The following is a 26,774-nucleotide window of genomic DNA, read 5'->3' as shown; positions in this document are numbered from 1 at the left end:
CTGTACTCTGAGTGTTTAGAATGGGGAAAAACTATCCCCCCACCTATTCCACCACAAATAGCTGTCTCTGCTGACTTTACAAGAGCCTTGCAGCTTGCTCACAGTTTGGCAGCAGCAAAATACAGCCTCAGTGTCAATCAGATAGATGAACCTGACCTGTACAGTAAAGATCCACCTACTCAATTTCCCACCTCTTAATTATTTTTCCCTGTAGTCCACCGCTCCACCCTAAATTAAACACTGTATTCAACAACAGATTCCAGAAAAAATCCTCAACACGTGTTCATGTACCAAAGTCTAAGACATTTTACCCATAACCAAACCTTTAGATACCAACTTCTTTGCAATTCTATTTGAACCACTTGACTCCAGTGTACCAGTCCTTAGCAGTTAAGAAAAATCTGGGCTAAGTACAATTACATTTTTCTGTTCTTTATGTGCTAAACCTCAAAGATCAATTACAATAGGGTTCTTTTTTTTCTGTGCAGTATGACTCCAAGATAGGATGTGAGATCATCCATTAAACATACATATCCAAGACTAGATGCATTATTAATTCATTTTCCCCTAGGTAATATGGCATGGTGAAAAATAGCTACCAGAGAACATACTGACTAAAGACTTAAACAGAAATCAGTGGATTTATGTGATGATTGCTATGCAGCAACCTAACGGATCTCATTAAAGGAGACAGATTCTTCTCCCCTGATACCGTCACTGCTCCTACAGAGTAAATGCTGACGTTCAACACAAGGAATATTGATTGCAACATACCGCAGTCGTGAGACAGAGTGATCTGCATGTGATGTTGCCTGAGTCTGACTACAGATAGGTTTGAACTTTACAGCATTTTTCAGGTTAGTGACAGTGTTTGGGAACTATATATTTTTTTAAATAAGCTGGCTATAAAACACTACTTGCCTCAGAGTTTCAATTTAGCAGGTGCTGTAAACACCAAAATGAGTTTTTACTGTTGTCCTCTGACTTTTTGGAGCTGTAATCAAGGAAGCTGCCGTAAGGAATCGCTTAATATCAGCATCATCTAACTAACATATTGCTTCTGTAGAGTCCATAGAGTAAATTCTATTTACTGACCTCTTTTAAGAGTCACAAAGTAAACAAACATGTCAATCAACTGCCTGCCTCAGACCTTTTTATGCTACAAGCAGCTCCTCAAAGAAGGCTTCAGAGGTTCTACTGCTACATTAATCAACCTCAAGAACCACACTTTTCCTCTGCAAAACAATTGTAATTTAACCCTACCTCTCTTTTATATTTTACTCTAGGGTGTTAGGAAAAACATATAAGCAGATAAATTCTGCATAGCTTTGTGCAATCTGACTTCATGTTCACATATCCATGGCCCGGGCAGCTACAATAGCAACAGAGCACACTGAAGTTAACATTTCTGTATGGCCAAACATCATCCTGCTACCTTATTATACAACTAGTAGCAGTGCTGCTTTGTTTAATCCAGTTTTAATTATCATAAGCATTCAGCTCTTATCAAAAGCCATGTTCCTATCAATGGGAAGCTGAACTTGTCATAAGCAAACATTTCCAAGAGCTTCAAGTTAGTTGTGGATTTAGTTTCTGAAAACTGTGCCTCTGACATTCTGAAATCACAACACTCAGACTTCAACACCTTGTTGTTCCAAGTGGCTGTTATTATGTTGTCTCTCTCTTACGCTTTCTACAGGCTAAATCAGGAATGGATATCTGACATAAGGATCCTTCTTCTTAGCTTAATAGCGAGTGAGTGCATCTGGAGAAGACAGCAAGCCACACATGATTCTCCACATTGAAGCAGAGGCAGGTGGCAGTCCCTCCCTTCTGCTGTGAGATGTAGAGGAGACAAATCAAATGTACTCTTTCAAGAATTTCATTTTTGTTTCCATGTCAGCACTTACACTCCTTTATGCTCAGTTTTATCTTCTGTCAAAGATTTCCTAGGATTATATTTGGAATTTAATATTCACTGTCACCCACAACTTGACTTTCCTGACATGACAAATCAATGTTTCTCAGAAACAAAAAACCTCAAAGGTTTTTTTCTCTGTGTCAAAAGATCATGATCAGCATCAAGTTTCCTTTTCTTCTTAAAGCTGGTATCAAACACTGCAATCTTCTTAGAATGAAATTTGCTGTAAAAGTCAGACCAAAAAGTAAAAAGCAAAATTGGAGAGAAACAAAACTACCAACACATACAACAGAAAACTGTCTAGTCAATGGCAGAAAGAGCATGTGAAGACCACTGTAATCCTTCAAAAATATCATTATTTCTTTTCTTAGTTCTCTAGGACCTGAAACAGTGTGTAAACTACCCTCGAGGAGACCACCTGCCATCAATGCACGGCAGATTCACCACAGACGAGAATGAAAAGAGACAGAAGTATGTTTATGATCCACAGGATGTCTAACAACTTTATTTTGACCAAAGCTACAGATACTCATTCGCTCTCAAGAAAAAAGCTGGCAGTAAGCAAGAGTTAACTTTCAGTATAGGGCCAGCTGGAATAACACAGACCACTCAGACAACAAACGTCACCTCACAAGCACCCTGGATTTGTTCCAAAAATCACTTGAAAAGTGGTATTCTTTCTTGACATGCTCAAGGACTGATTCAACTTGCACCAGAAGCAGTACTTTCTGGGTTTTTTTTTTCCCTCAGTGCATGTTAGGAACCATAGTTTCTAAATCTACTTTGAGATGATTTTGAATAGTCAGTCTCAAGATACAAATTTTCCCACAGTATCACTAAGCAAGCTTGTAACATTATTTTCCTTGTATTTAAGCTTAAAATTAAAGTTTCTCTGCAGCTAAAAATGTCAGATTATTTCCACACCTCCCACCTTCCAAAAGACAGAAGCCTTTAGAAATCTTTATAATTTTTTAAGGTGGAAAAGCACTCTATTTGCAAAGCTATTCCCTCACATTAGTATTGCTATGAAATCACAAGATTTCAGCTGACATTCAATAACTTCATAACTTCCCTGAGCTCACAGAGCTTTCACAGGCAGGGAAGTAAGCAAATATAACACCTGCTTGGATCTGGATGAGGCTCAGAATAATAAGGTACCTCCTCCAAAACTTTCTCCATTTATGGATGCTGATTTGCTGATGATAGGCAATAGTTGTGCTCACCCTTAGAAACAAGGATGGATTCGGACTAAGAAATACTGAGGATTCATCTCACATTTAAAATGGAGGCTAGCAGCTAGAGAAGAGTCAATGATAAACTAAGAGCTATTACTGCTTTACTGGTTTTTTTTTCATATAAACTCTGCTTTCCTCTCTTCACAGCAAACTTAAGGTAAGAAGGAAAGAACACACAAAAATCTCAGCCTGAAGACTAGGTACAACTGGAGCAGCTGGGGCTGTACTTTTCATCTTTTTTGTTGTTTTTTTCTTCTATGAGCATTTTCCTAATCTTTTAGTAATGAGAAGAAATCTACTTTCTTCTTTTACAACAAATCAAGTAAAATATCAGAGGATGACATCACCAGAGACAGTTAAAAGGGGAAATCTGACATCCCACATCCACTGAACCACCAGTCATTGTACCAGCTCTCAGTGCTCTTCAAATTTTGTGCCAAGACACAAACCAAGTAAGAAAGAGAAAAGGAATCAGTTTTCTACAGGCATCAGCAAGAGCAAGGAAAAGAAGCGAGACAAGCACTGGCAAGAAGTACAGCAGCAAGCCTGGAGAGCTGTTAATCAGTAACTTGCAACTCGCCTGATTTGTCTAAGATACTACAAAGAGTTTGGAAACAGAAGTTTACAGCTGTCTGTGTGCACCCCCAAAACATGCAGTATACATATTCCATGAGCAAAGACATCCATTCAGAAAGTATCTTTTACCATGTGAAAGGATTTTGATGCATATGTGTGAGTTTGCATGTATATGCACAAACACCCAAGGGAAGCAGAAACACTTTTCTGTGCTACCTCAGGAGAGTGTGGCTGGAGACCTCTGCAGTGTTAATATCTCTTTTGGGCAAGAAAATATTTTGCTTTCTAAAAAGGAAGAACATCAAAGATAGCTGTGTCATACATCAATTTCGCAAGGACAGGAAACAAGCGTCCTTTAGGTTCAGTACTCTAAGACCTGACCCCATGACCAGTATCTGGAGAGCAACCTATCCTCAGAAATTGATCCTAAACGGACTACAAAGCAAAGTACAAACTACAGAACCTTATACAGCTCCCTTTGTGGCAATACTAAGTTCATGATTCCTACTGTAAAAACACATGGAAATGGTTCCCTTAATATTGATTTATAAAAGCAATCAAATAGCATATCTAAGGCACAATATACATTCTATTCATATATATTCCCGCTAAGGAATTAGAAGAACATGTCTAATTCCTGTACACAAAGCCAACTCTGTGCAAACTCCCAGAAACTGGAACCATGATTCTAATCTGTTTTATTGATATTATACATTCCATAATATACTACCCAAGAGTATTACCAATCAACTGGGTGCTTTTAGACCACATAAAGCAAGAATATGCATATTTCTTTTAAAAATCCCATTCCTAACTGATTTTGCTTAAAAAAATAATTATATGCTTATTAGCATAATATATTTTCTTAGGGAGTCACACATTTGAATATAATTAGTCACTGGGTTTGTTGCATTCAGTGATAATGACCTCTCTTTAAGATTCATGCTTGATTTTTTTTATCCACTTTGGGTTGACAATGTAGGAATCCCTTGAACTGATTTTAAACATCTAAGCAATTAATTACCTTTTCACTTAACCTGTGATGTGTTTGTTTGGGACAACTTTGTTATAACAGTAGGAAAGATTTAAATCCACACAATTCAAGCCAGACTTCTAGATACATACTTGGGATCTCAAACAATAAACACAGCTCCCACTGACCTCCAAAGTGGATCTAAACATCAAAGCTCAAAACTTGGTTTTAAAGCATGCTGAACTGCAGCCTGGGTTTGAGGAGAACACACCATACTTCTGTTTCTACTTTGTGTAATTTGTTTACCATCTCTATTAGAAAACAAAGTTTAAAAAACCCCCACAACAGTATGCAGGCAACAATTAAATTAGTTTTTCAAGTGTTGCACTTTCTATGTAGGAAATCAGTCTAAAACGACAACAATAATAATGCCTTCAGGAGAGGTGTGCATCTCATAACTCTTTCCCCCTCTTGTAATTACTTAAACTACATTTCTACCTATATGGTTGACAGTACTTAGGTTTATTCTAAACAGAATAGTACATAGTCATCTTTATTGTCCAAAATGATTCCATTAGTTGCACAGAAAAGGACAGAAAGATCTTCATCTAAAAGAATAGTTTACAGTTTTAAATCCATGATTTTCCATTTCACAGTGTATCCATAAATAGCCAGTTTTGCAAACCCTTGGGGAAAAAAAAAAAACTTTCTTTACAACCCTAATTACTGTACAACTGTTAAGGGGAAAAATAACTTATAAAGTTTTGTCTGAATAAAAGGAAGAGCATTACTTTTATTGAAGATGTTAAAAAGAGGCTGTGTATTAGGAGCCTGGATTTTTTTAAGAGCCTCTTTCCAAAGCAAGTTGGAGTTCTTGCCCTTCAAAACTCACAAGGTTTTATTTAACATCATTCATGAAACAGGTTATGTTCAACTTATGAGAAGATATCGCTCTTCAGCCTTGCACCTTTGATAAAACATGCATGTTATCCTCTTTCATTACTTAACACAAGCCTTCATAAACTCATCACCCAAGACAGAATCACATAGGCTACAGCCTAGATACGGTCCCACTGCATCCAATCTCCTAAATTAACCCATAAACCATTTTTACACCAGAGATGGTCATAAACTATGTGTGGGAAATTCCACTCTGAGCAGCTAGCAGAACAGCAAACCCAAAACTTTCAGGAAAAGCTCTGCTTCAAAGACATGATTAAAGAAAGAAATTCTTGCCGCTCCTCCCATGAAATTACAGTTGAATAACATGACAATGGCAGGATTGAAACTTAATTTGAAACAGCGTTTTAAGGCGAGTGTAACAGCTCCACCTGGTGATCTGCACTCTAGAGTATCTGTGAGAGCCACAGAGTTAAGGCATAGCAATCAGCAGAGGAGGTTTTAATTCTGATTGTGTATAATTTGGCCTTGCTCTCATTGACAAATACATGCAGTTAGTACCAGTAAATATTATCATGTTATGACTCTGCCACAGAGTGAATCGAACTCCTCAGAGGTTGCTAGCATCAGCCAACTGCTACTGGTAAGTGGTGAAAGTTCTTCATGAAGCAACAGCAAGTCCAGTAAAATTCAGTAATTGGCTCAAACGTCTTAATATACTAGGTTAATGCACTGTTTGTTTAGAGGTTTGGTTTATAGTTCACACAGATGGAAAGGCTACCTCGGAATTAGAAACAGTTGAGCCTAGGTTATTAAAATCACTTGAAAACTGGATGTCATGTACACTGTATATTCTGAATTGATTCATTTATAAACAGAATTAGCATTTTGGTCCTAATGCATTTGGTCCTACTGCTGTTCCAGATATGTGGCACAGAACATCTAATACATGTTGCTGGAAAAATCCTTAGGGATCCTGAAATGAAAAAGTACTCCCCAAAGACGTCACAAGCAACAAGAATTCTATTAGAGATGAGCATTTCTTCTTCATCACTCCTTTTTAAGTTGTGACTAAATTAGCACAGCCTGCGCAATCCAGGGTGTGTGCTGGGAGGAGGGAGAGGGAGAAAACGGAAGATATAAAGGCCTGAGGCACTTCAAGCAGAGAGCATCCATCTGCTAGCAGCAGTCAATGAACAGAACATTTCTAAAAAGCTTCCCACTCTATATTAAGTCAAGCCAAAAGAACAGAAAACACCTACCTCCACTCTGACTGTGCAGGACTGAACGTAACAGGATGGTGGGTTATAAATATACATTTTAAAAAAATTAAAACCATGAGAGAGAAGCTCACAAATCAGTCCTGCATTCAGCCTCTCCTGCTGCAAAAGAGGTTTAAGAGGCTCCTGCTCATCTCTACATCATCCATTCCTTCCCTCCACACCTCCACTCCTCATGAGGAGGAGTGAAACAATCAAAGGAAAATAGGGGGAAAAAAAGAAAAGTGTGTTTGGTTTTCATTTTGCTTGTGAAACCCAGATCTTTTCTCTGTCCCAGCAAATAAATGCATTGCCAAAGCTAAGGCCCAGTATATTTGCATGAGGGAAATGGAAAAGGGCAGCTGAGGGATGGGGAAGAGCTGGAATCAAACTGGCTCTGCTGTTAGAGAAGCTTATCGTGGAACTGGACTCCAAAGCTGCAGCTCTATTAGATGAAGGCCTCTGATGGCAATATCACTTGAAGGAGTTCCTGACCTTCTACACATCTCATTCCACCCACACACTGCAGCATGTTAGCTCTTTGGGCTGACACAACTACCTACTGGGAGCACAAATCCCAACACAGCAATCATCCAGGTTAAAAATAACTTGCATGTGTGTGCAGAGCTGTTCTTGTCAGACCAAGGTTTGGTTTTGAGTTTTCTGTTGGCTTCTTTTTTTGAGCAGGGCATTGACAGAGGTCAGTCAGATGATGAATTTGCTGGTGTGGCTATATTGGACACAGGACCCTCTCACTGAACACCCATTTCATACCTGGTACAAAACACTGTAGTTTCTATTCATTCCTATTTAATACCTACATTTACACCTGGATCTCTCACCAGTGGATTTGCCTGGGAAAGGCTGCTGTAGCAATGACATTGAGCAGCAGCCAAAGACTTTGACAGAGTGACTTCTTGTCATGGTTTGACATGATAGCCTTTTCTGGTAAGGGGGAAGGGGCTGTAAAGATGGCAAGTGACGGTGGCGTGGGGCCTGGAGCGGGCTGGGGCCGATGGACGCAGGGCAGCCAGTGACCTGCCAGGATGGCGGTGCTGGGGGCCTACTGTGAGGGCAACAGCTCCATCGCCCAGGCCTGGGTTCAGCAAGGCTTCCAGCCCTGCTGCTTCTTCACGCTGGTGCCAGCCGTGCTGCTGAGCGTCTGCTTGCTGCTGGGTGCCCTGCCGTAGGCCTGCTACCTCCGCTTTGGCCGTGCCATGGAGTCCAAGTACATACCCCGCTCCTGCCTCTACCAGGGCCAGGTCTTACTGTCCCTGCTCCTGGCCCTGCAGCCCTTTGGTGGGCTGCTGTGGCAAGCAGAGGGGCTGGGACAGCTCTACAGGTACATGTTGCTGCACACCTGCCTCTGGGCCTTTAATGATGTGAATTGCTGCCCCTGGACTGGGGCCAGCTTTATCAAAGTGAGTCTCTGCCCCTGATACGGGCTCATTATCAAAATGAGTCTTTACCGCTGATGCTGGGTCTTTAAAGAAATGAAAATAAATCTCAGCTTCACCAGTTCTCTCCATAGAATGCAGGGGAGTCTCTGCTCCAGCACACCTCCTCCTCTCTTTCATCACTGACCTTGGAGTCCGCATGGTTGTTTCTCTCACTGTTCCTACTCCTTGCACCACCACCAGCCAGAAGAAGAAGAAGAAAGGGGCAGAAGAAGGAAGAAGATGGAGGAAGAAACCTCCTATTCCGGCTTCTTAAAAAGTGAGGCAGGTCTGGCTCAGAGCTGGGGAGAGTTGCGAGCAACTTAACAGAAGCCATCTTTACAGCCCCCTCCCCCTTACCAGAAAAGGCTGTCATGTCAAACCATGACACTTCTGCAATGCCAGTGCTCCTCCATCTGGGAGGACACATCATGTAACTGGGAAGGCAACAAGGACAATCAAAGCTACACATGCACTTCTGCACAAGGAATGAAGTGATAATGTCGTGAAGAAGCAGCACCATGTGCACTGCTCTGCTACTGCTCCCTCAGCCACCTCTCAATACCTATGAAAGATACTGTGCCTGATGTGCACAGGCAGGTGCTGCTACAGCCCTATAACAGGGATACAATGTGCCTGCACATCCTTTCAGACACACTTGAGCTGATGCCACCTGTATCCCACACCAACAGACCCAGACTGTAATGGTGGCTCCCATAAGAAGTTGCTCAAAACTTACCCTGGCTCTGAGGCAGACCTATCGCTGGGCTGAGTCAATTGGGCACCTCCATGATCACTTATTAAGAAGCAGATGGAAGAGGGAGGGTTGTTCTTGTTGGGATGTGGTGGAAGGAGTTGGAGGGTGAGGAAAGCTTGGCACAGGCTGCCCAGGGAGAGTGTGGAGTCTGCTTCCTTGGAGGTCTTCAAGACCCACCTGGACACATTCCTGTGCAATCTGATCGAGATGGACCTGCTTCTGCAGGCGGGTTGGACTAGGTGATCTCTAAAGGTCCCTTCCAACCCTTACCATTCTATGATTCTATGACAATACCTATCTTGTGCCCAGTGGCAAACTGCAGGTGAAATAGTACACACATCTCTGCAAGAACACAAGCAAATAAATCATAGTCTTCCTTATAAAAAGTTTATATAGCAACTGATTTTCTTCTGTCATTTCTTAATCCTACAGAAGGTCCATGGGTTTAATGCTGTGGCCATTATTTAAGAAAAAGTCATCTTCAAAGAGAACTGCAATACCTCCACCAGCAAATCACACTTGCAGACCCTCAGGCTCAGGGAAAGCTTTCCCACACTTGTCACATCACCAGCTCTCCAATTTACTTGATAGGGCAAAAAAAGAAGGCACTTTAAACATATGAAAAAGGAACTAGGTGCTACCAGAGAACTACTTGGAACTTAAACCAAAGCTATGGCACCTGGAAAATATTTCAACCTTGTCTAACAACATTGCAAAGCTAAAATGGATTAATTCAGAAGCTTGTTAGAAGAGGCAGATTATTAGCACAGAATTTTATAGACATTACTAGAGGGGGAGGAAGGAGGAGAGAGCGTTGTCTATTTTCTGCCACACAGTACAAGAAGGAAGATAGACCTATTAATATCCAAGTTCATTTCCTTGTAAATGGTACTGTAAAAAGTCAATGTTTTAAAAAACATTAGCCTGCTAGGTAAACTGTCTTTAAGTAAAAGATTGCTCTCAAGAGAAATGATAGGTTCCAATTACCTACACAAGACTGTAGGGAGATAAATCTCCGTCAGTGAATTCCACAAACACAATACATATGGTCCTACTCTATGTCATGTAGAAACTGTCAGAGTTAACAAGGAGATATTTTAAGATACAAGAGGACAAGACTTTAATATCCAAGCAAGAAATTTCAGAAGTATGCAGAATTTTAGAAGGTATTTCTTCCTTTATTTGTCAAAATGAAGCAGAGATTTGTGCTTCCCTGGCATAACAGTTTTCTTATCCACAGCCAAAAACTAAGAGATAGAGCAGAAACAGGAGAGGAGACTGAGGAAAAGAATGATGAAGGATGCCTTTAACTCCAGAATCACAAACAGGCCTTATTTGAACTCACAAATATTTTTTTATTATTCCTTAAGACATCTGTTAATTCATTTGATTAAGACTTTGATATTTTTTTCCTTTAATTTTTTCAACTTCAAGAACATGCTTTGAAATTAAAAGTAACAACAGAGATTGTCCTGAGTCCACACACTGGCTGAACCAGCCTCCAACGACCTGTAGAAGTGTTTTCTATTTTTTCCCTTTTCTGGCCAAGAAAACACAGGAGTGGAATAAGGAAGACCAGCAAAGCTTCATTCATTTATTTCACTTAGGTGGGATGCTATGCTCAAAGTTTTTCATTGTCCACCAGTCTCTTCACAAAACGTTACCACTACATTACATCCAGCAGATTCTCTACTCTTAAGAGATCAAAAACCCTCTTCCCTAGAAACATAACAGATCTCATTAAAGGAGACACAGATATGAATTACCAGAGCCTGCATCAAAGCAAAGGACCAGAAAAGCCTGTACCTACTGACACTCAAGCATTCTTTGAAAGCACAGGGTCCAGCAAGCTGGAACAAAACACAACAGCCTAGTAACACCAGGAAGTTCCCTATTGAACTGCTATGTGATAAGTAACAATGATCCCAAATGTGAAAGGGCAAACAGGTTGGGAAAACAATATTCCTTTTAAAATTCTTTCACAAAGATTTTAAGGTACTAAAGTTTTAACATCCCAAGTCACAAGCTTCCTGCTTTCCCGGCTCAGGAGGATGTTCTGATCAGAGAGGAAGGGGAATGGAAGGGCACTTGTGCAAGATATAAGTATCTGAGTGTTATAGCTAATACACATCCATGCTTTAGCAGGTGCTGGAAAGGATGGATCTGCAAGACAGGAGGAGGGAAAGACGTGAGTGGCTTCAAAGAGAGGAAGCTTGAGCTTGTCAACATGCATAAGGGCAGAGCAGTAGGATGTAATTCAGCAGATCAGTTTCGACCATATCAAGCCTGTGTCAACAAAGAGATACACAAACACAGACACGAAAGCCTAGGATTCATCACCCTTATCTGCAGAGATGAGCATCTGAGCTTAGTCAACCTAGACTCTTGAGTGAAGAGAAACAGACACTTAAGAGAATGAGTCATTTGACTTCCTTTCGGATTAAATTAATCACAGCCTAAATCTGCCTGCCTCTATGCAGAGACCCTGAATGGAGTTCAGGATGACAAGCTCACACAGACATCTAAACTTTGCCACCCCAGCTCAAGTCATGACATGGGACTACATTGAAGAGGTATGTTGAAAATTAACAAGTTTACCAACGGAAAAGGTTACACTTGAAACAAGAAGAAACCAAACAGCAAAATACACACCCCTGCCCTGTAAAAACACATCAGATAATGCCAAAAGGAGAAGAGGCTCCTTATCGTCCTTCAATGAGAGACGGAGAAAGTTAAGTCAAATGGAAAGATGAAGGAAATGAATGAGACAGAAGCTGTTAACGATAACAAGGGGCCCATATGCGTCAATGTAGTAGACAGACAAAAGACAGTAAAACTGATGCAATAGTTTGGCTGGAAGAGGAAGTCTTTAAGAGCCTTAGAGTAAAGAAATTTAGGAGACTACAAAATAAAACCAGACAAAGAGAATTTTAAGCAATGGTTAGCTTAAAACACAGCAAGAGAAAATGGGAAGATTAAGATTAAAGACAAGAGATGGGAATTGATACAGGAGGATGAGTCAAAGAAAATATTTCATCCAGTAAAGGAAACTGGATGAATTAAAAATGTATGTACAGCTTCAGAACTACAAATTCACTGGGAAGCGAGAGATACATGGTGGAACAGCTCACATGACCAGAACCACAAGATGGATGGTTAAAGGCTCTACAACAAGGACTTATGGGGAAGGTGACAGAGGACTCATTTTACATAAAGGAACAGCTTGAATGTGTCAAGCTCTGCTGAAGAACAAGTGACAGGCCAATCACGAGTTAATGAGTCTGTGTAAGAGGGCCAAAGGAAATGATCATCTGCTATAGAACACCTGATCTTAAGGACAAAGCCTTCTTCAGACAACAAAATGATGTCCTGCTTCACATGGTCAACCCTAATGACCCCAGAATATGCTGGAAGGAAATCAAAGTGAGGCACAAGCAACACTGTGACCTCTAGACCGTGAAGTACTGTGATACGCCTACCATTCCCTAGAAAGGAAGAAGTGATGGAGAATGTAAAGTTTGGTAGCAAGCTTGCCTACAGCAACTCTGAGGTGATAAAGTTTAAGGTTGTGAGGGGTATAAGGAAGATGGGTAGCACAGTGACAACCTTGGATTTCCGAAGGCAGGCTTCAGTTTGTCTGGAGAAGTGGTAAGCAGGACCAAAGGTACCACCATGAATGCCAAAGAGGCCAGAAGTCTGGCCAGTCTTCAAGCACACTCTCCCCAAAGCACAAGGATAGCTCATATGGATGTGCAGGAAGTTGGGCAGGTAGGACTCATGGTAGTTTGGTTTTATATCAGCTCATGTGTCTACTTGGCCTTATGTTACAATGTCTGTTTTCCAGTCCCATGGGTCTCTCTGTGAGTTTGGAGGAAATGAAGCATTAGTCATGGTAAAGAGAGACTGAACAAGGGCTCACTTAAGTAAAATGTACATATACAAGTCAATTGGACTGGATAGGACACATCTGAGGATGTTGAAGGCGCTGGAAAAAAAGAGGCATTTTTACCATCTTCAAAAATTTGTTCAAATCAGGGGAGGTTCTCTATGACTAGAGGGCAGCAAGCATCAGGCTTTTCTTCTAGAAGGGTCAGTAGGATACCAGAGGCAAGTCTGACTCTCCTCAGCCTGTTGGAAGGCTATGGAACAAATCTTCTGGACCAGACACACAAGAGGTAAGAAGGTTACTGTGAACTGCCAGCAAAGATTTAATGAGGGCAGATCACGCCTGACTGCAATAAAAGCTACACTGCAGTCAAGGTAAACAGTAACCACTGCTCTTCCCCCATCCCATTTTATCATTATCCCTTGGTACTCTGGCAGCTAAATAGAGAGGACACAGACCACACAGGTGAACTGCAACTTGGGTGAAAAACTGTCCCGATGCAAAGGGTAGTGGTCAACACTTTAACCATCAGATTTAGAAGTGGGATTGATACCAAGGTCAACACCGTTTAATGCCTTTGTTAAGAACATGGACAATGGAATATGAGGTTCCCTTTGCCAGTCTGCAGACAATATCACACTGGGACAGTAGTCAATACACTGATGGGCACAGACGCTATTCAGAGGAATCCTAAGATGCTGCAGAAATGAGCTGACAGAAACCTCATCAAGTTCAACAAGGCAAATGCCATTTTTGTGTTTTGCACCTGGGACACACAAACTGCAGGACAACAGCCAGGGAGCAACTTTGCAGAAAAGGATCTAGATTCCTCATGGACAAAAAGATGAACAAGACTGAGCAGCACTTAATTGTACTGATGAAGGCTTGGATCACAGGATCTCAAGGGCTGGAAGGCACCTCAAAAGATCATCCAGTGCAATCCCCCTGCCAGAGCAGGACCACCTACAGTAGATCACACAGGAACTTATCCAGGTGGGTTCTGAATGTCTTCAGAAAAGGAGACTCCACAGCCCATCTGAGCAGCCTGTTCCAGTGCTCCCTCATCCTCACACTGAAGAAATTTTTCCTTGTGTTTCTTTGGAACCTCTTATGTTCCAGCTTATACGCATTGCCCCTTGTCCTATCATTGGACATCACTGAGAACAGCCTGGCTCCATCCTCCTGACATCCATCCCTTATGTATTTGTAAACATTAATAAGATAACCCCTCAGTCTCCTCTTCGAGCTAAATAAAGAGCCCCAGCTCCCTCAGCCTTTCATCGTAAGGGAGATGCTCCACTCCATCATCTTTGTGGCCCTGTGCTGAACTCTTTCCAGGCAGCTCCCTGTCCTTCTTGAACCAAGGGGCCCAGAACTGGACACAATATTCCAGATGTGGTCTCACGAGGGCAGAGTAGAGGGGGAGGAGAACCTCTCTCAACCTACTGCCCACACCCCTTCTAATACACCATAGGATGCCAAGCTCCATCTGGAGCTCAATTATTAAGACTGCACCCAGCAGGTCAAGACAAGTGATTGTTATGCTGTGTGCAGCGCTTGTCAAACTATATTGAGAGTACTTTGTCCAGTTCAGAACTCATCTGCACAGGACAAGGCACCGACCGACATACTGGAGCAAGTCCAGCGGAGAGCTGATAAGATGATTAGGAGACTGGAGCACATGGCATGAACCTGAGAGCTCCATTTCCTCAGCCTTAAGACAGAAAGCTCAGAAGGAGGTTCTACTGGTGTCTTCAGACACTCAGTAGTAGGCTACAAAGACAATGGAGCCAGAAACATCAGATGCACAGCAAAAAGGCAGGAGGTGAGAGTCACATTTCATCAAACTAAGTTGTAACTAGATAAAAGGAAAAAAAAAATCTTCACATTGAGGGTGGTCAAATGTTAGAGAACAAATTGTCCAGGGAGACTGTATCATATCCTTTTTTGGGGATACCAAAGCTCAGCTGCACTAGGTCCTGAGCAGCTTAATGAAACTTTAAAGTCACCACTTTGTGGACCTCGGAGGTCCCTTCCACTTTAAATTATTCTAGCATTCTACTATCCTCTCCTCCTTTGTTGCTTTACTTTTGTTAAACACCACTATCTGTTCCTCTTCTTTGTATGCTTCTGTTCTTCACACATATAATGTATTGTCCCACTCTAATTCATCCTGTATGGTTCTGGCAGGAAGTACATAATCACTTGTAATAAACCAGCTATGAAATTAGCTTTGACAACAAAGTTTAAAGAATTAAGCAAATAGTTTAAATGTAAACAGTAAAGAATGCATTAGAGAACATCTTCAGAAACACATTAAAATACTCTTCCCATTTAGCATTAAAATACTCTTAGCTATGTTTCGAGGGATAAACACACATTCATTTAAAGAAATTATTAGAAACACAGCACAACAGTTTAAAAATTGGATTAAGCTGGATGCAGCTGCAATCTTTAAACTTAGTTTAAACCAAATTTGAATATCTGCAACTGAAGCTTTCAAGTTATAATCATGCCATTGACCTTCCTCCCCCTCTCCCTTTTCTTTTTTTGGCCACTAAAGACTATTGAAAGTATCAGAGCTCCAAGTCAAGAACAACTCCCTTGTAACTACATCGCTGATTTGGACGTAATGACAGCAGATTGCCTGCAAGGAAACAAGAATAAAACGACTATTTAGAGAGATTATGTAATGCAGCACAGAGCTGTAAAATGGGATTTAAAGAGACAAGTAACCACCAAAATTGGGCAATAACGTAGCAATTCGAAGATAGTCAGGCAACAGGGGAAGAAGACTTGTTGAAGGGTCCCTTCTTTGAGACAGTATATTACTCGTAGTTCTTCTTTCCCACAAAAAACAGTGCTTTAGAACATACTTTAAAAGTATGTTGAAACATCTTTTCATGTCATCTCATAGGTGTGCCCTTTCTCACTACAAAAATGAGCTCTGTATGAATAGGTAAGTCTTTTGTGGACCTCAGCTTGTTGAGCTTCCAGAGTTTAGCATGCTCAATTAGCACAGTACCACACACTGAAAAATCAAACTGATTATGCACAAACACAACAGTATTAGGTCTTTCCTGCATAAATATTTCAGCAAGTGTAAACAACACTCCAGTTTCCATAAGCAGACAATTCCCAAACGAACACCCACAAACATCAGCTGGTTCAGCAAAGGCAGGCAGAGACTATGAACTACCATGCACCACCGCATCAGAAACAGCGACGAAACATACAGCAAAGGCATGTGTGATAAGGGAGACTAGTTCCGTGTATTAGACATTCTTACACGAATCTGCAAGCTATAAAACCTTCAGGGTTTGCCTGTGGCTTTGTTTAGAGCGCAAATATATATATATATGTATATATATATATATATATATATATACACACACACACATATACACACACATACATCCAATGCAGAAGATTTTGTAGAAGAGCATAGAATTGTTGGGCAGTTCAGAAATTTTACTTCTTCATTTGCCCACTCTAAAATGAAGGAAAAGAAAAAAAGAGAACCTTAGGTATTCTAATGAAAAACTTTTTTTTTTCATCTAATTCTAAACATCTTTTCATTAAAAGCCTCAAAAAAACAGCAGCATCATCTGTTCATCCAACCCCAGCTGCTTTGCTAGTGATTAAATAAAGAGACAGTGAGCCCAGATCACCTCCCCTGAAGAGACAGACATTACTGTAAGGAAGAATTTGGCCTGAAGTCCTTGGGGGAGGGAAGGGAAAGCAGGAGGAGGTTGTTTTTGAAAAAGCAGCAAGTCCTTGCTCCATTGCTGGACTTTCCCTCACATCATGTCAAGCCTGCAGGTTGCTGGCAAGTGGAGCAGGCACAGCGCGAGATCTGCCAGCGCTCCCAGACCACACACACATGCTCTCAGTTGCTTTCAAATACACAGGGGACAACCTCCAGAGCAATCTGGGCTCCAACACCCATCCTTGCTCTCCAGATTTTTGGTTCTTCTCTTTGGCAACAGCCTGTATAGAGCATGATAGAGGAGAAAAATTGTGTGCTTACACCAGGGAAGGTAGCAGACAGCCTTGACGCAAGAGCCATCAGCAAGTTGGAGGAACAGGCCTTCTGAAGCCTGCTCACAAGCTGTGCCGCACCAGCATCCTGACAGGAGCTAATTTCAGCAGTTCATTTGCAACTCAGTTAACTTTGGAAACACAAATGTAGTAGCACCAGCAAATAAATAAATAAGTAGCTCAGCATTTTTTTCTGATCAGGCAAGCGCAGTGCTCCCAGAATAACTGCTCGTCCTTAATACAGTCAAGTAACAGTGTACTTCAGTGTCACCCAGTGAACCACCTCGTACTTTTCCTTTAAAATACATACAGTAAGTTCAATGACTTTGATACACTTTCACATCTAAACACAATGGGTATTAACATAATTTCACTCCCTCCCCCACCCCAAAAGCCATGATCATGGGTGCAGAGTGACAGAGTGAGATTTCCTAAGCTCACTGCCATAACTCAATTTGCAATTAAAAACCATGTAAAGCTAAAAAGTGGGATTAAATGCAGCAGACAATTAGCTCATTATACAGCAGCAGAAAGAAAAGCCTTTCAAACACCAATTGCTCCACCTGAAATATCAGCTGCTGTTGTCATGCCTAGGACTGAGCAAGAACATCACTTAGCTCATTGAAAAGAACTTTCCCAGAGACAGATTGGCAGCATGACAAATGCAGGTTGGCTACAGAAATGAAAGACCAAATACTTTCTTCTTATATAAAGAATAGCCACAAAAAAGGGGAAAAAAACTCATAAAAAGAGCCTCAGACATGTATAGGTAAAAAGATAGATTACTTTTCTGTTTCAAAACTGTTTGGGAGATAATTTCATTTAAAGCAACTCTTATTTCTTGTATATGACGTTGATAGACTTTATGCAAGTAAAAAAATCATTGTGCATGTTTTTAGGGGGGGGCTGCACACACAAAAGCTGCGAGGAAAGAAGATGCTCAGACATATTAACCAGCAAGTATTCTTCCAAGAACAAAACCATGTTTAGATTCCAGAGAAACACCTCACTATCTTTAACTGTGATTACTTTTCAACATAACTGAAATGGCTTTTGAAGGGCTCAAACACTCCAAGAAGCAATAGGACAGGATTTTCTCCCCTCAGCACTTTACTTTTCTACAATTAAAGACAGGAAATTGGGCAGTTCTTATGCAAAACAAGCCAATTTATTTTTTAAATGCCTGTGCAAAATTTCAGTGTTGATTAAAGTTCTTTCATCCAAAGACAAACTTCACTAACTGCAAGAAGTACTCTAGCCGGTTCATTTCACTGCTTATACAGGTTACACTTTATACAAGCATTTTTTAAAGCTAGTAAGATACCAATTGACTCTGAAACCAGCTCACAAAGTGCAAGTTTTACTCTGCCAACAAGCAGGGCTCAATACTGTTCAGTACAAACAGATGAATAAAACATTCTGTCTATAAAACAACCTGAATAATGCTGAATAAAGCAATCTGGCAATCTGGCTATATTTCAATAATACAGATCAATCTTAACCTTTCTATATAGATATAATATCAAATCAATTTTATCCTTTGTATACCTATACAGGCATAATATCAGGTGACATTTTCTGTGTTTGAGTTGCAAGTATAAGACTTTAATTTAGGAAAATATCTTTATCCAAAGTTTCCCCCCAAAATGAGTAAAATCCATCTACATCCCTTGGTTAACTGTCAGCTTCTGAGTCTTTAATATGCCAGTCCATCAGCTGTCATCTCCAAGAGTCATGAGACAAGAGTATTAATTAGCCAAAAAATGACAACTCTTCTCCATTGATATGAGTAACAGCAATCGAAACTGGAACATCATTCTCTTTTTGGAATAAAAGCCAGTTTTATTCACTCTCTTTAAAAGAGAGTGTAGATTATATAGATCTAAATTAAAATATTTTTATTACATGCTGTGCATTTATTTAAATATATCTGGACACTAAAACCTTTTTTTCCGTTTTCTCCCTGCCTGTTCAACAGTCACATTTTAAGCTCATGATTACTATGAAGTGCCCAGGAATACAAGCATTATCTCACACTTAAACTGCATCAAAATAAAAGCATTCAAACAATTAAATATACATTAGGAGTTTCAAGAACCCTGAAAACTCATAAACTAAAAAGCCACAACAGGTTAACAGGCAATAAAAAGGCACAATGGTCACGTCAACCTTGAAACAGCCCTTTTAAACCATGATAGTATTGTCAGGTGCCATTACTGTTTGTCAGCCAGCTAGCTGACCTCATTAATCAGGTACAACAACCAAATGAAAGCACCATGTAAAATCAGCACTAGGTAGACTTGCTACTGAGCAATAAGTGACCTGCCAAGGTTTTGAGGTCACATTCAGATCTAAAAACTACATTGTAATCAATCATATTCATTTTTAAAATTCATATGAAGAACACTAAAGCTTGCAAGTACCATTCTGCAGAGTTTGTGCTCGTGACTCTTTTCCCAGATTGGCATGGAATCCTCCTCCTAAAGTCGGTGTTTTGCCTGCACCTATTAGGGAAAAAAACACACAGAAAATGCAATAATTCAATTAAAACATTAAATGGAAACTTATTGTGCCACTATATTCAGTGTCTGTATAATTTTTAGGAACATGAAAACCAAATTGATAAAATATTTTTCAAAGTAAATGATGAAACAATTCCTTAGTGAATGTTTTTTTGGACCGAAAAATATTCAGTACAGAATTTTAGTAGCTAATTACTGGCACCACAGAACATAAAACATGTTTAGCATTCAATAAGGACTGCGTTGGCTACTACATACATAACAGTTCAAAATTACTTCAGTTTAACATCAGGCACATACAGTGACACTTAAGGCTACACAAGCTGCAAGTCTGGAACTGTTACTTTTACACTCTAAAAGGTTGGAGACTAAAATAAGTCTGAGTTGTAAATCAGCATAAACCAGAGGCTGGTTTATGCATCTGTGCCAGTGCTGAGGAGCCTGAATGCAGAGTCCTCTGGGAGTCAATGCAACTACTCATGCAAACCAATCTTGCAGAACAGGGAATTAAACTACCAAGGACAGAAATAGTCTCCCACTAAAGCAGGAAGGGTTTATTTAAAAAAAAAAAAAAAACAAACAAAACCAATCAAGCTACCTCAAACAGGATATTCTAATCTATCAGCTTAACAGCAAGACCAACAAGCTAAATTGCACAGGATTTAAAACAAGTAATTTGTTAGTAATTGGACTTCTACTTAATTCAAGTAGTCTGCTCTTCAGAACAGGGGAAAAAGTCATCTTGCTGCCTATGATGCCTACAGTTTTTCCTCAAGTTCTTGTATGTATGTTTTCCTCATCTTACATCAGTTCTCTAGAACTAGAATGGCTTTGAGATAAACATACAGAGAAGTAAGCATCACTTGAAAGCAGTTCAGGACATTTCTCATACACATCTGAGTAAGGTACTTCCCCAGCAGATACAAATGATGAGAAACTGTAACCTAAATTTTTCACTCTTACTAGATTTTCTTACCTAGTCTCCTCCCAGCCTCACTTAAGGTACATCTCTGTTGAGACCAAACAGAAGAGCCAATATTGCTGCAGAATTATTGTCCATAAGCCTTCAAAGTTTAAATTTTCCACACAACCCTTAAGTTTCCAGTGCTATCCACAACAGAAACCAAATTTACCTTCACTTTGTTAACAGAACCTTTCAGCACACAAGAACCAGAAGCTCTCACATAAATGCCCCACAGCTTAAGTACTTCAGCTCAACATCCTAATGAGAAATATTCAATAGTGACCTTCCTCAGTGGATACCGAGGCAACTCTCCCCACTCTCTATTTGCTCCAGAGTATTACAGATAACAATGTCTCCTTTCCATTCTTACAGGTACAGTCTCATATTTCCACAAATGCTCCAAAACAAACCAGTGAGGAAAAACAGTTAACACTTAACACTTTTCATGAACATTTAATAAGAATGATTTACCTGGAAATAATAAAGTGTATCAATAATGACACTAGTTTTATGTTCCTTTCCTTCAACAGCAAATCTAACTTCAAAAATTCTGCCTCCTGCCTTGTTTTTTTGTATTATTTTAAGGTTTGCTTTACCACAGATTGCCTCACCTGACTGATTTGCAGCAGGAAAGCACACACTCAAGCACTTGTGGAAGAGGCCACAAATAGCAGGGCAAGAGGAGGAACAAACAGCAGGGAAGGCTGGGGGCAGGAGGCACATCCAGCGCTTGGGTCAAAGGCACCATTGCCACCTCTTGTGCACAAAGGCTCCACTTTTCAATCCCCTCCATCTTTGAATAAGCCAAAACTGAATCCTCTTGGATTATCATTGTTAAAACAGTCTTATCACTCTTCTTCCCTATTACTACTAAAAAGTTGCACAAAAACAATCTTACAGCGGTGATAAACAATACTATTAACAAAACCATTCAACTTACTGAGAAGCTGAAATCCTGAAAGAAGATGAACAAATTAAGCTGAGATTTCACTGGGTTTACTCTTTGAGATTCTTTTTCATCAGACATCAACATATAACATTGTACATAAAAGTCATTTCTCTCCAAGCTATAGTCTGCAGCAGATACTAGCGGAGCTATCTGAAAGACAAATTCTGCTATCGGAATTGATGTGCTCATTTCTCAGTGAGTTAACAGGAAAGACTGGATCTCTAATTAGCATTTGGCTTTGAAAACTGACAGAAGACTAGTCTGTTGAGCACTTACATCCTCAGAACTGCAAACTAATGTTGCCATTGACTATGAAGTCTCACCATCAGCTTTAATCTTTACAAGCAGAACGCAAACCAAACTCATTAACGTAATGGTTCAGCTGGGTAATAAAAAGATAAACTCCTAAAAAAAGAAAACTGTGAAATCATCAAATTCATTTAAAGACAAAAACTCCTACAAAGCTTGTCATTTAAAAAGTACAAAGGAAAGGAACAGCAATCGCTAGGCACAACCAAATTAACATCCCAGCTTAACTGGAATTTTTACATTTTTTGACCTTTTCCGTTTTCCCTCTACAACTTCAAAAGTGAATCAAACAGGCTTTTTTGGGTTTTCACATTCAGCTTTCAAGATATACAAAATTACATCCAAGAAGTATTTGGCATCTTCAAACACTGCCTGCCAAATCTTCAACATTAACACTAACATTTTCTTAAGCCAACTCAAATATCCTCCTTCATGAGGTGATGCCTCCAAAGCTACCTTGTCACTCTGGTTATTTTTAGAAACTAACTATGGTTCTCAGCTTTGCATAACTGAAGCCTCTTTTTCTCTTCAAGTTAGCTTTGGACATTCACACTAAATATTGGACAACAGAGGGTGTGGAGAGACGTGTTGGCTCAAAAGCACAGCTACTCAATACTTTTGTGGTCCTCCCTGTGAGCTACAGTGCCCTGAGACATCAAAAGAAGAAAATAGAAGATATGGAAGGTTATATACTGGGAAACTCGAGGATACTTGCTTAAAGATTATGCAGATCCACACTCGGTCCTCCATTAGTCAGGGGCTGAACTACAGTGACTGTCTCTCAGGCAGCCAAGAGCGGTGGTCCATCCCCACATCTGCTTCTTGCAGCAGTCTGGAGCACAGTGTGCAGGGTCAGACCAAGGCACCTTGGCTGTTTCTGTCTTGCTTCACCAACTAACGAATGAGGTCACATCACGCTGCTTCTCTATAAAAATAACCTTACTCAACCAGTAGAAGGAGACAGCAAAGCTTGAAGTTTCTAGTAACCTTGAGCAGCAACAAAAAGAGGATAGACAGCAGGAACCACACTTATCGCATCCCTCCATACAGAGGGGACAAAGAGCAGCCACTCAGGCATCTGCAGCTTAAAGGGCACTTTTCCAAGAGCTAGTGACATGCCGAGTTCCAGATTCAACACCTGGAGAAGAAACAGATTCAGTCTCAGCATTATGAATTTTGTTTCCTCTACATAAACGAGCAAGTGAAAACAGGGAATGAAGCTGCTTGTAACTTGAACTGAAGCGTATCTGCTATATGATACGACCAAACCTATCAAAATCTTTCCCTGAGAAATTTAAACCAAAAAACACCAGCCCTTTCTTCAGGACAGGGCAGGTTAAAAAACGTCTTCACTTTAAAACCCACATATTTACAGCATGAAATCTAGATCTGGTAAAGAATGCAGACTGCATCACACCAACAGTTTCATAAGCAGCATAGACTAGAGAAACTAATATAAAAAAAAAATAATGAGCTTCCTACTTAAGTTAGACCATAAAAGTCAAAGGGACACTAAGTAAATGTCCCACTACAATTCATTTCTGAACACACTACAGAGGTCTGTAGCCAAAATCATTCTTTTCTCAGGTATCTTTACAGGCAAGTTAACAGATCTGCATGCACCACAGCCTGATGAAGTGGTACTGCTGAACAAACATACATAGACAAACTTTTCACCTACCCCATCATAACTAGCTAGCTATGGGCTTATTTTCCTAACTGCCAACCACAGAGGCAAATGTACAGTTGCATGCACCACGTCTGCATTTAGAGCTGCACAAGTCCATAAAATGAGTTCAAGTTACATGCACGATTCAGGTTTTCTACAACTCACAGCAGTGTGTGCTGCAGTGCTTCAAGCAAGCGTTTGTTGCCATCACAAGGAGTACACATAAAAAGATTCAATGTCAGGAAAAAGAACCCCACTATATCCTGAACTCTGATGCAAGATTGCCACCTGGAGGATTTCAGAAGAGAAGCAAAAACCGATTCAGTTCATCTCACTAAAACAGAGAATAACTACTTCTTGTATGAAGTACATGCAAGTTTCCCCTCTTCCTTCCCAACATAACATGATTATGATTTAGTTTTGCTATGAGAAAACACAGAACAACATATAATAGGTGAATACTCCAGGATTTCCCAAAAAGGTCTCTGAATTCAGCATATTCATACTTTGTTCTGTGTTACAAATTACATCACGATCACTCTGCATCATTTAAAACTAACTGTGAGCTAGTGTCATGTCTAGAAACTCAGACCACAAGTAGTGGGAACTTTTGCTGTTATTATCAATTTCATTTTTCAGTACCCAAGTGTTGTGTGTGCATTATTAGAGGAACACACTTCGAGACTGTCCAAGGCTGGACTGCAAGAAACATTTTATGTCATTTTATTTGGTCTATCAATATATTCTACATGGAAACCAATTAACAACCACCAAATGAAAACAAAACTCCTACTCCTCCTAGTTTTGTAATACTGAAAAACACAGAAGAATCCCTTATTGTGTGTAACAACTGACCAGACAAAAACACAGAATCTGACACAAACAGACTTCATCCTCTTTACCAACTCACTAGCACTTACTGTGACAGTAGTTGTCCATCTTGCCAAGTTCCAGAGGAAAAAAGGCACAGAAGATTAATGGCTAGTAAGCTTAGCTTAAATTTTATTGAAGTTCTTCCTCCTGGTAACCAGTCCCTCTCTTCTTTCCAGTTTGCTGACCACAACTTTCCATTTCCATAAACCCCAAAAACCTGAAATACTTTGATCCATGTAAACACCAGTCAGTCATGACACTTGAGGTCAATGTAGCTCACACTCCTAGATGCAAAACCATCATGAAGTCTTTAAGGATAAAATAGTAGATACAAAACCTTTCAGTAAGCTTCCATAGGCACACCTGAAAAGCTGGCATACCACAGCTGTTCGGTCTTGCACAGACACACCAGTGATGTACATACCCCTGAGACCTCAAAGGCATGCTAGGTCGTGTGGGGCAAGAATTCCACTTCTGTGGTCAGCCTATAATCACTCCATAACTGTCCTACTGAGGTAGCATCCTGTAGGTCTTATCTGGAGTTAAGAAATGCCCCTAGTTCTACCAACTTGTCTCCTCTGTCCCACAGTCCTGACACCTCAGAACACAGAGGCTGCATTTCATTATGCCATCCTCCATCTTTAATCCTGGATTTCCCAGAGGAAAAAGCACACACTGCAGTGCTGCCCGTCCCTCTCCTCTCTCTGCCCTGAGTGAGGGCAGAGGTCACACAAACCTAAGTTCAAACAAATCTGAGAGGGGGACAAAAGTCTCAAAACCGTAACTTTTCTGTCAGCTGCTTGGGGAAGATCAATTAAAATGTTACTAGAGATGTGACCCCAAACCCTTGTAGCAAGCCAGAGGCAGCCACAGCCCAGGGCATCGGGTACCTTTGTGGATCCAGGGATGGGTTGAGGCCAGGCAGGATGTCAGCCTGCAGGTGGAAGTCAGGATCAGGCCAAGCAAGGGGAACCAGGATCAGACACATCCCCAGGATGGCCATGCAGGGCTATAGAGACAGGCTGAAGCCAGGGAGAACAAGGGCCTGGCTCAGTGGGACTCACTGCCAGGCAGGGCTGTGGGGAGATGGAGACTACCCTGATATGGCATCAGTGGGACAGGGGCTGACATCCCCAGGAATCTGTGGGCAGGGCTGGGGAAACCCCAGGGAGCAGTTAATCAGAGACAGCAAGGGCCAGCAGTGCCTGGCAAAGCAGGTAGCTCTTCTGACACCAGACCACACAAAGAAATCACTGACATTTCTGAAGGGCAAGTGTCCAGAATGCATTATGATAAGAAGCTTATCAGATGTTATTTTTTTCCAACTTACTACCAAGCATTTAAAGGTAATTTCTGGAACAGAAGCAGCTGAGGTTCCCAAGACACTGTCTGTTTCAGGATCACAAGCTCAGTACACCTTGCAATGCCCATTTCTTGTGCTGCACTCTCTCAGCTGCCTTCCAGCTTGCCACTGCATTGCCTGCACATCAGATCTCTCAGGTGGAACTATTTACTTCTCCTTTGATTAGTGTCAGATTGAAGCTCTAGAATTCCACTTTCTCAGGTTCCTTAAACAAAAACCTGATGAGAGATCTGGACTATCAGTTTTTGCTCTACATTGAGCTTTTCTCCACTCCCCTCTCTTCAGTTTTGTTCTCAGTTTTTCTCCTGTCAGCCTCAGGGAAAATACTTGTGGAAACAGTTTCTCCCAACAACCACAAGACAGGTGACTCCCACTCAGACACAATGAAAAAGTGATTAGAAAATTCTCTGCCTTTAAACACAGTACACAACTCACAACTTGCCCTTCTGCAAAAGCTGCTGCCATAAAAGCCCTGCAGGCTGGAGAAGGTTTCGGTGGAGCAATTACAGTATAAAGGATAGAAAGAAACTCATTCTCAGACTGTGTATCACTGTATACTGTGTGCTGGGATCTCTTCAATTGTTATGACCCATAGGATTCTGTTGAGAATTTAGGTATGAAGGAAAAAAAAAAAGAAACAAAGCAAGATGCATTAATTAGCAGAATGAGGAATTTAAATTCAATTGTTCCCCAAATCCATGACAAGAAGTCACAGAAAACAACCTCTTTTGGCTAGTTTGTGACAGTCTGAACTGGCTATCAATTATAATACAGATTGTTGTTCAAAACTCAGAAAGGAAAAGTACATGCCTTCAAACACTGTGCAAATAACACAGTTCCCTGGAACTCAAATGTGCATGACAACCCTTTCCCACTACTATCTGCAGACTTTTCCAGAGTCAAATCAGTCAAGCTTAGAAATGTATTTCCACACATGGCCTTCACAATCTTCAACAGAATAAAATGCCTCAAGCTGGACTCTTAACCTGGTTGTGATCACTTGCAACCGAACTAGGAGTTATAACTTAACTGAACCAATACAAAGGCTATCAAAGTTTTCATTAACTTGTGCTTTGTGAGCTTTCCTACTAGAAATGAATACAAAGATACACAGCCCTCTTCTACAGCACAAAAAGGGTGT

At 40.6% G+C, this 26,774-nt stretch overlaps 1 protein-coding gene across 1 annotated transcript in view; it reads right to left on the bottom strand.

Annotated features, from left to right (window-relative positions):
- The window catches only part of BRF1 (BRF1 RNA polymerase III transcription initiation factor subunit), a 173,814-nt gene that overhangs the window by 142,443 nt on the left and 4,597 nt on the right, over positions 1-26,774 (bottom strand). Inside the window, exon 2 of the mRNA XM_061998945.1 lies at positions 19,408-19,488. Within this exon, the coding sequence (XP_061854929.1) occupies positions 19,408-19,488 (81 nt within the window). The remainder of the gene's footprint in view (positions 1-19,407; positions 19,489-26,774) is intronic.

The sequence above is a fragment of the Colius striatus genome, chromosome 6 (genome assembly GCF_028858725.1).
Source record: "Colius striatus isolate bColStr4 chromosome 6, bColStr4.1.hap1, whole genome shotgun sequence".
Lineage (NCBI taxonomy): Eukaryota > Metazoa > Chordata > Aves > Coliiformes > Coliidae > Colius > Colius striatus.
The sequence above is the reverse complement of the archived record's forward strand: the minus strand, read 5'-3'. Positions and strand labels throughout refer to the sequence as shown.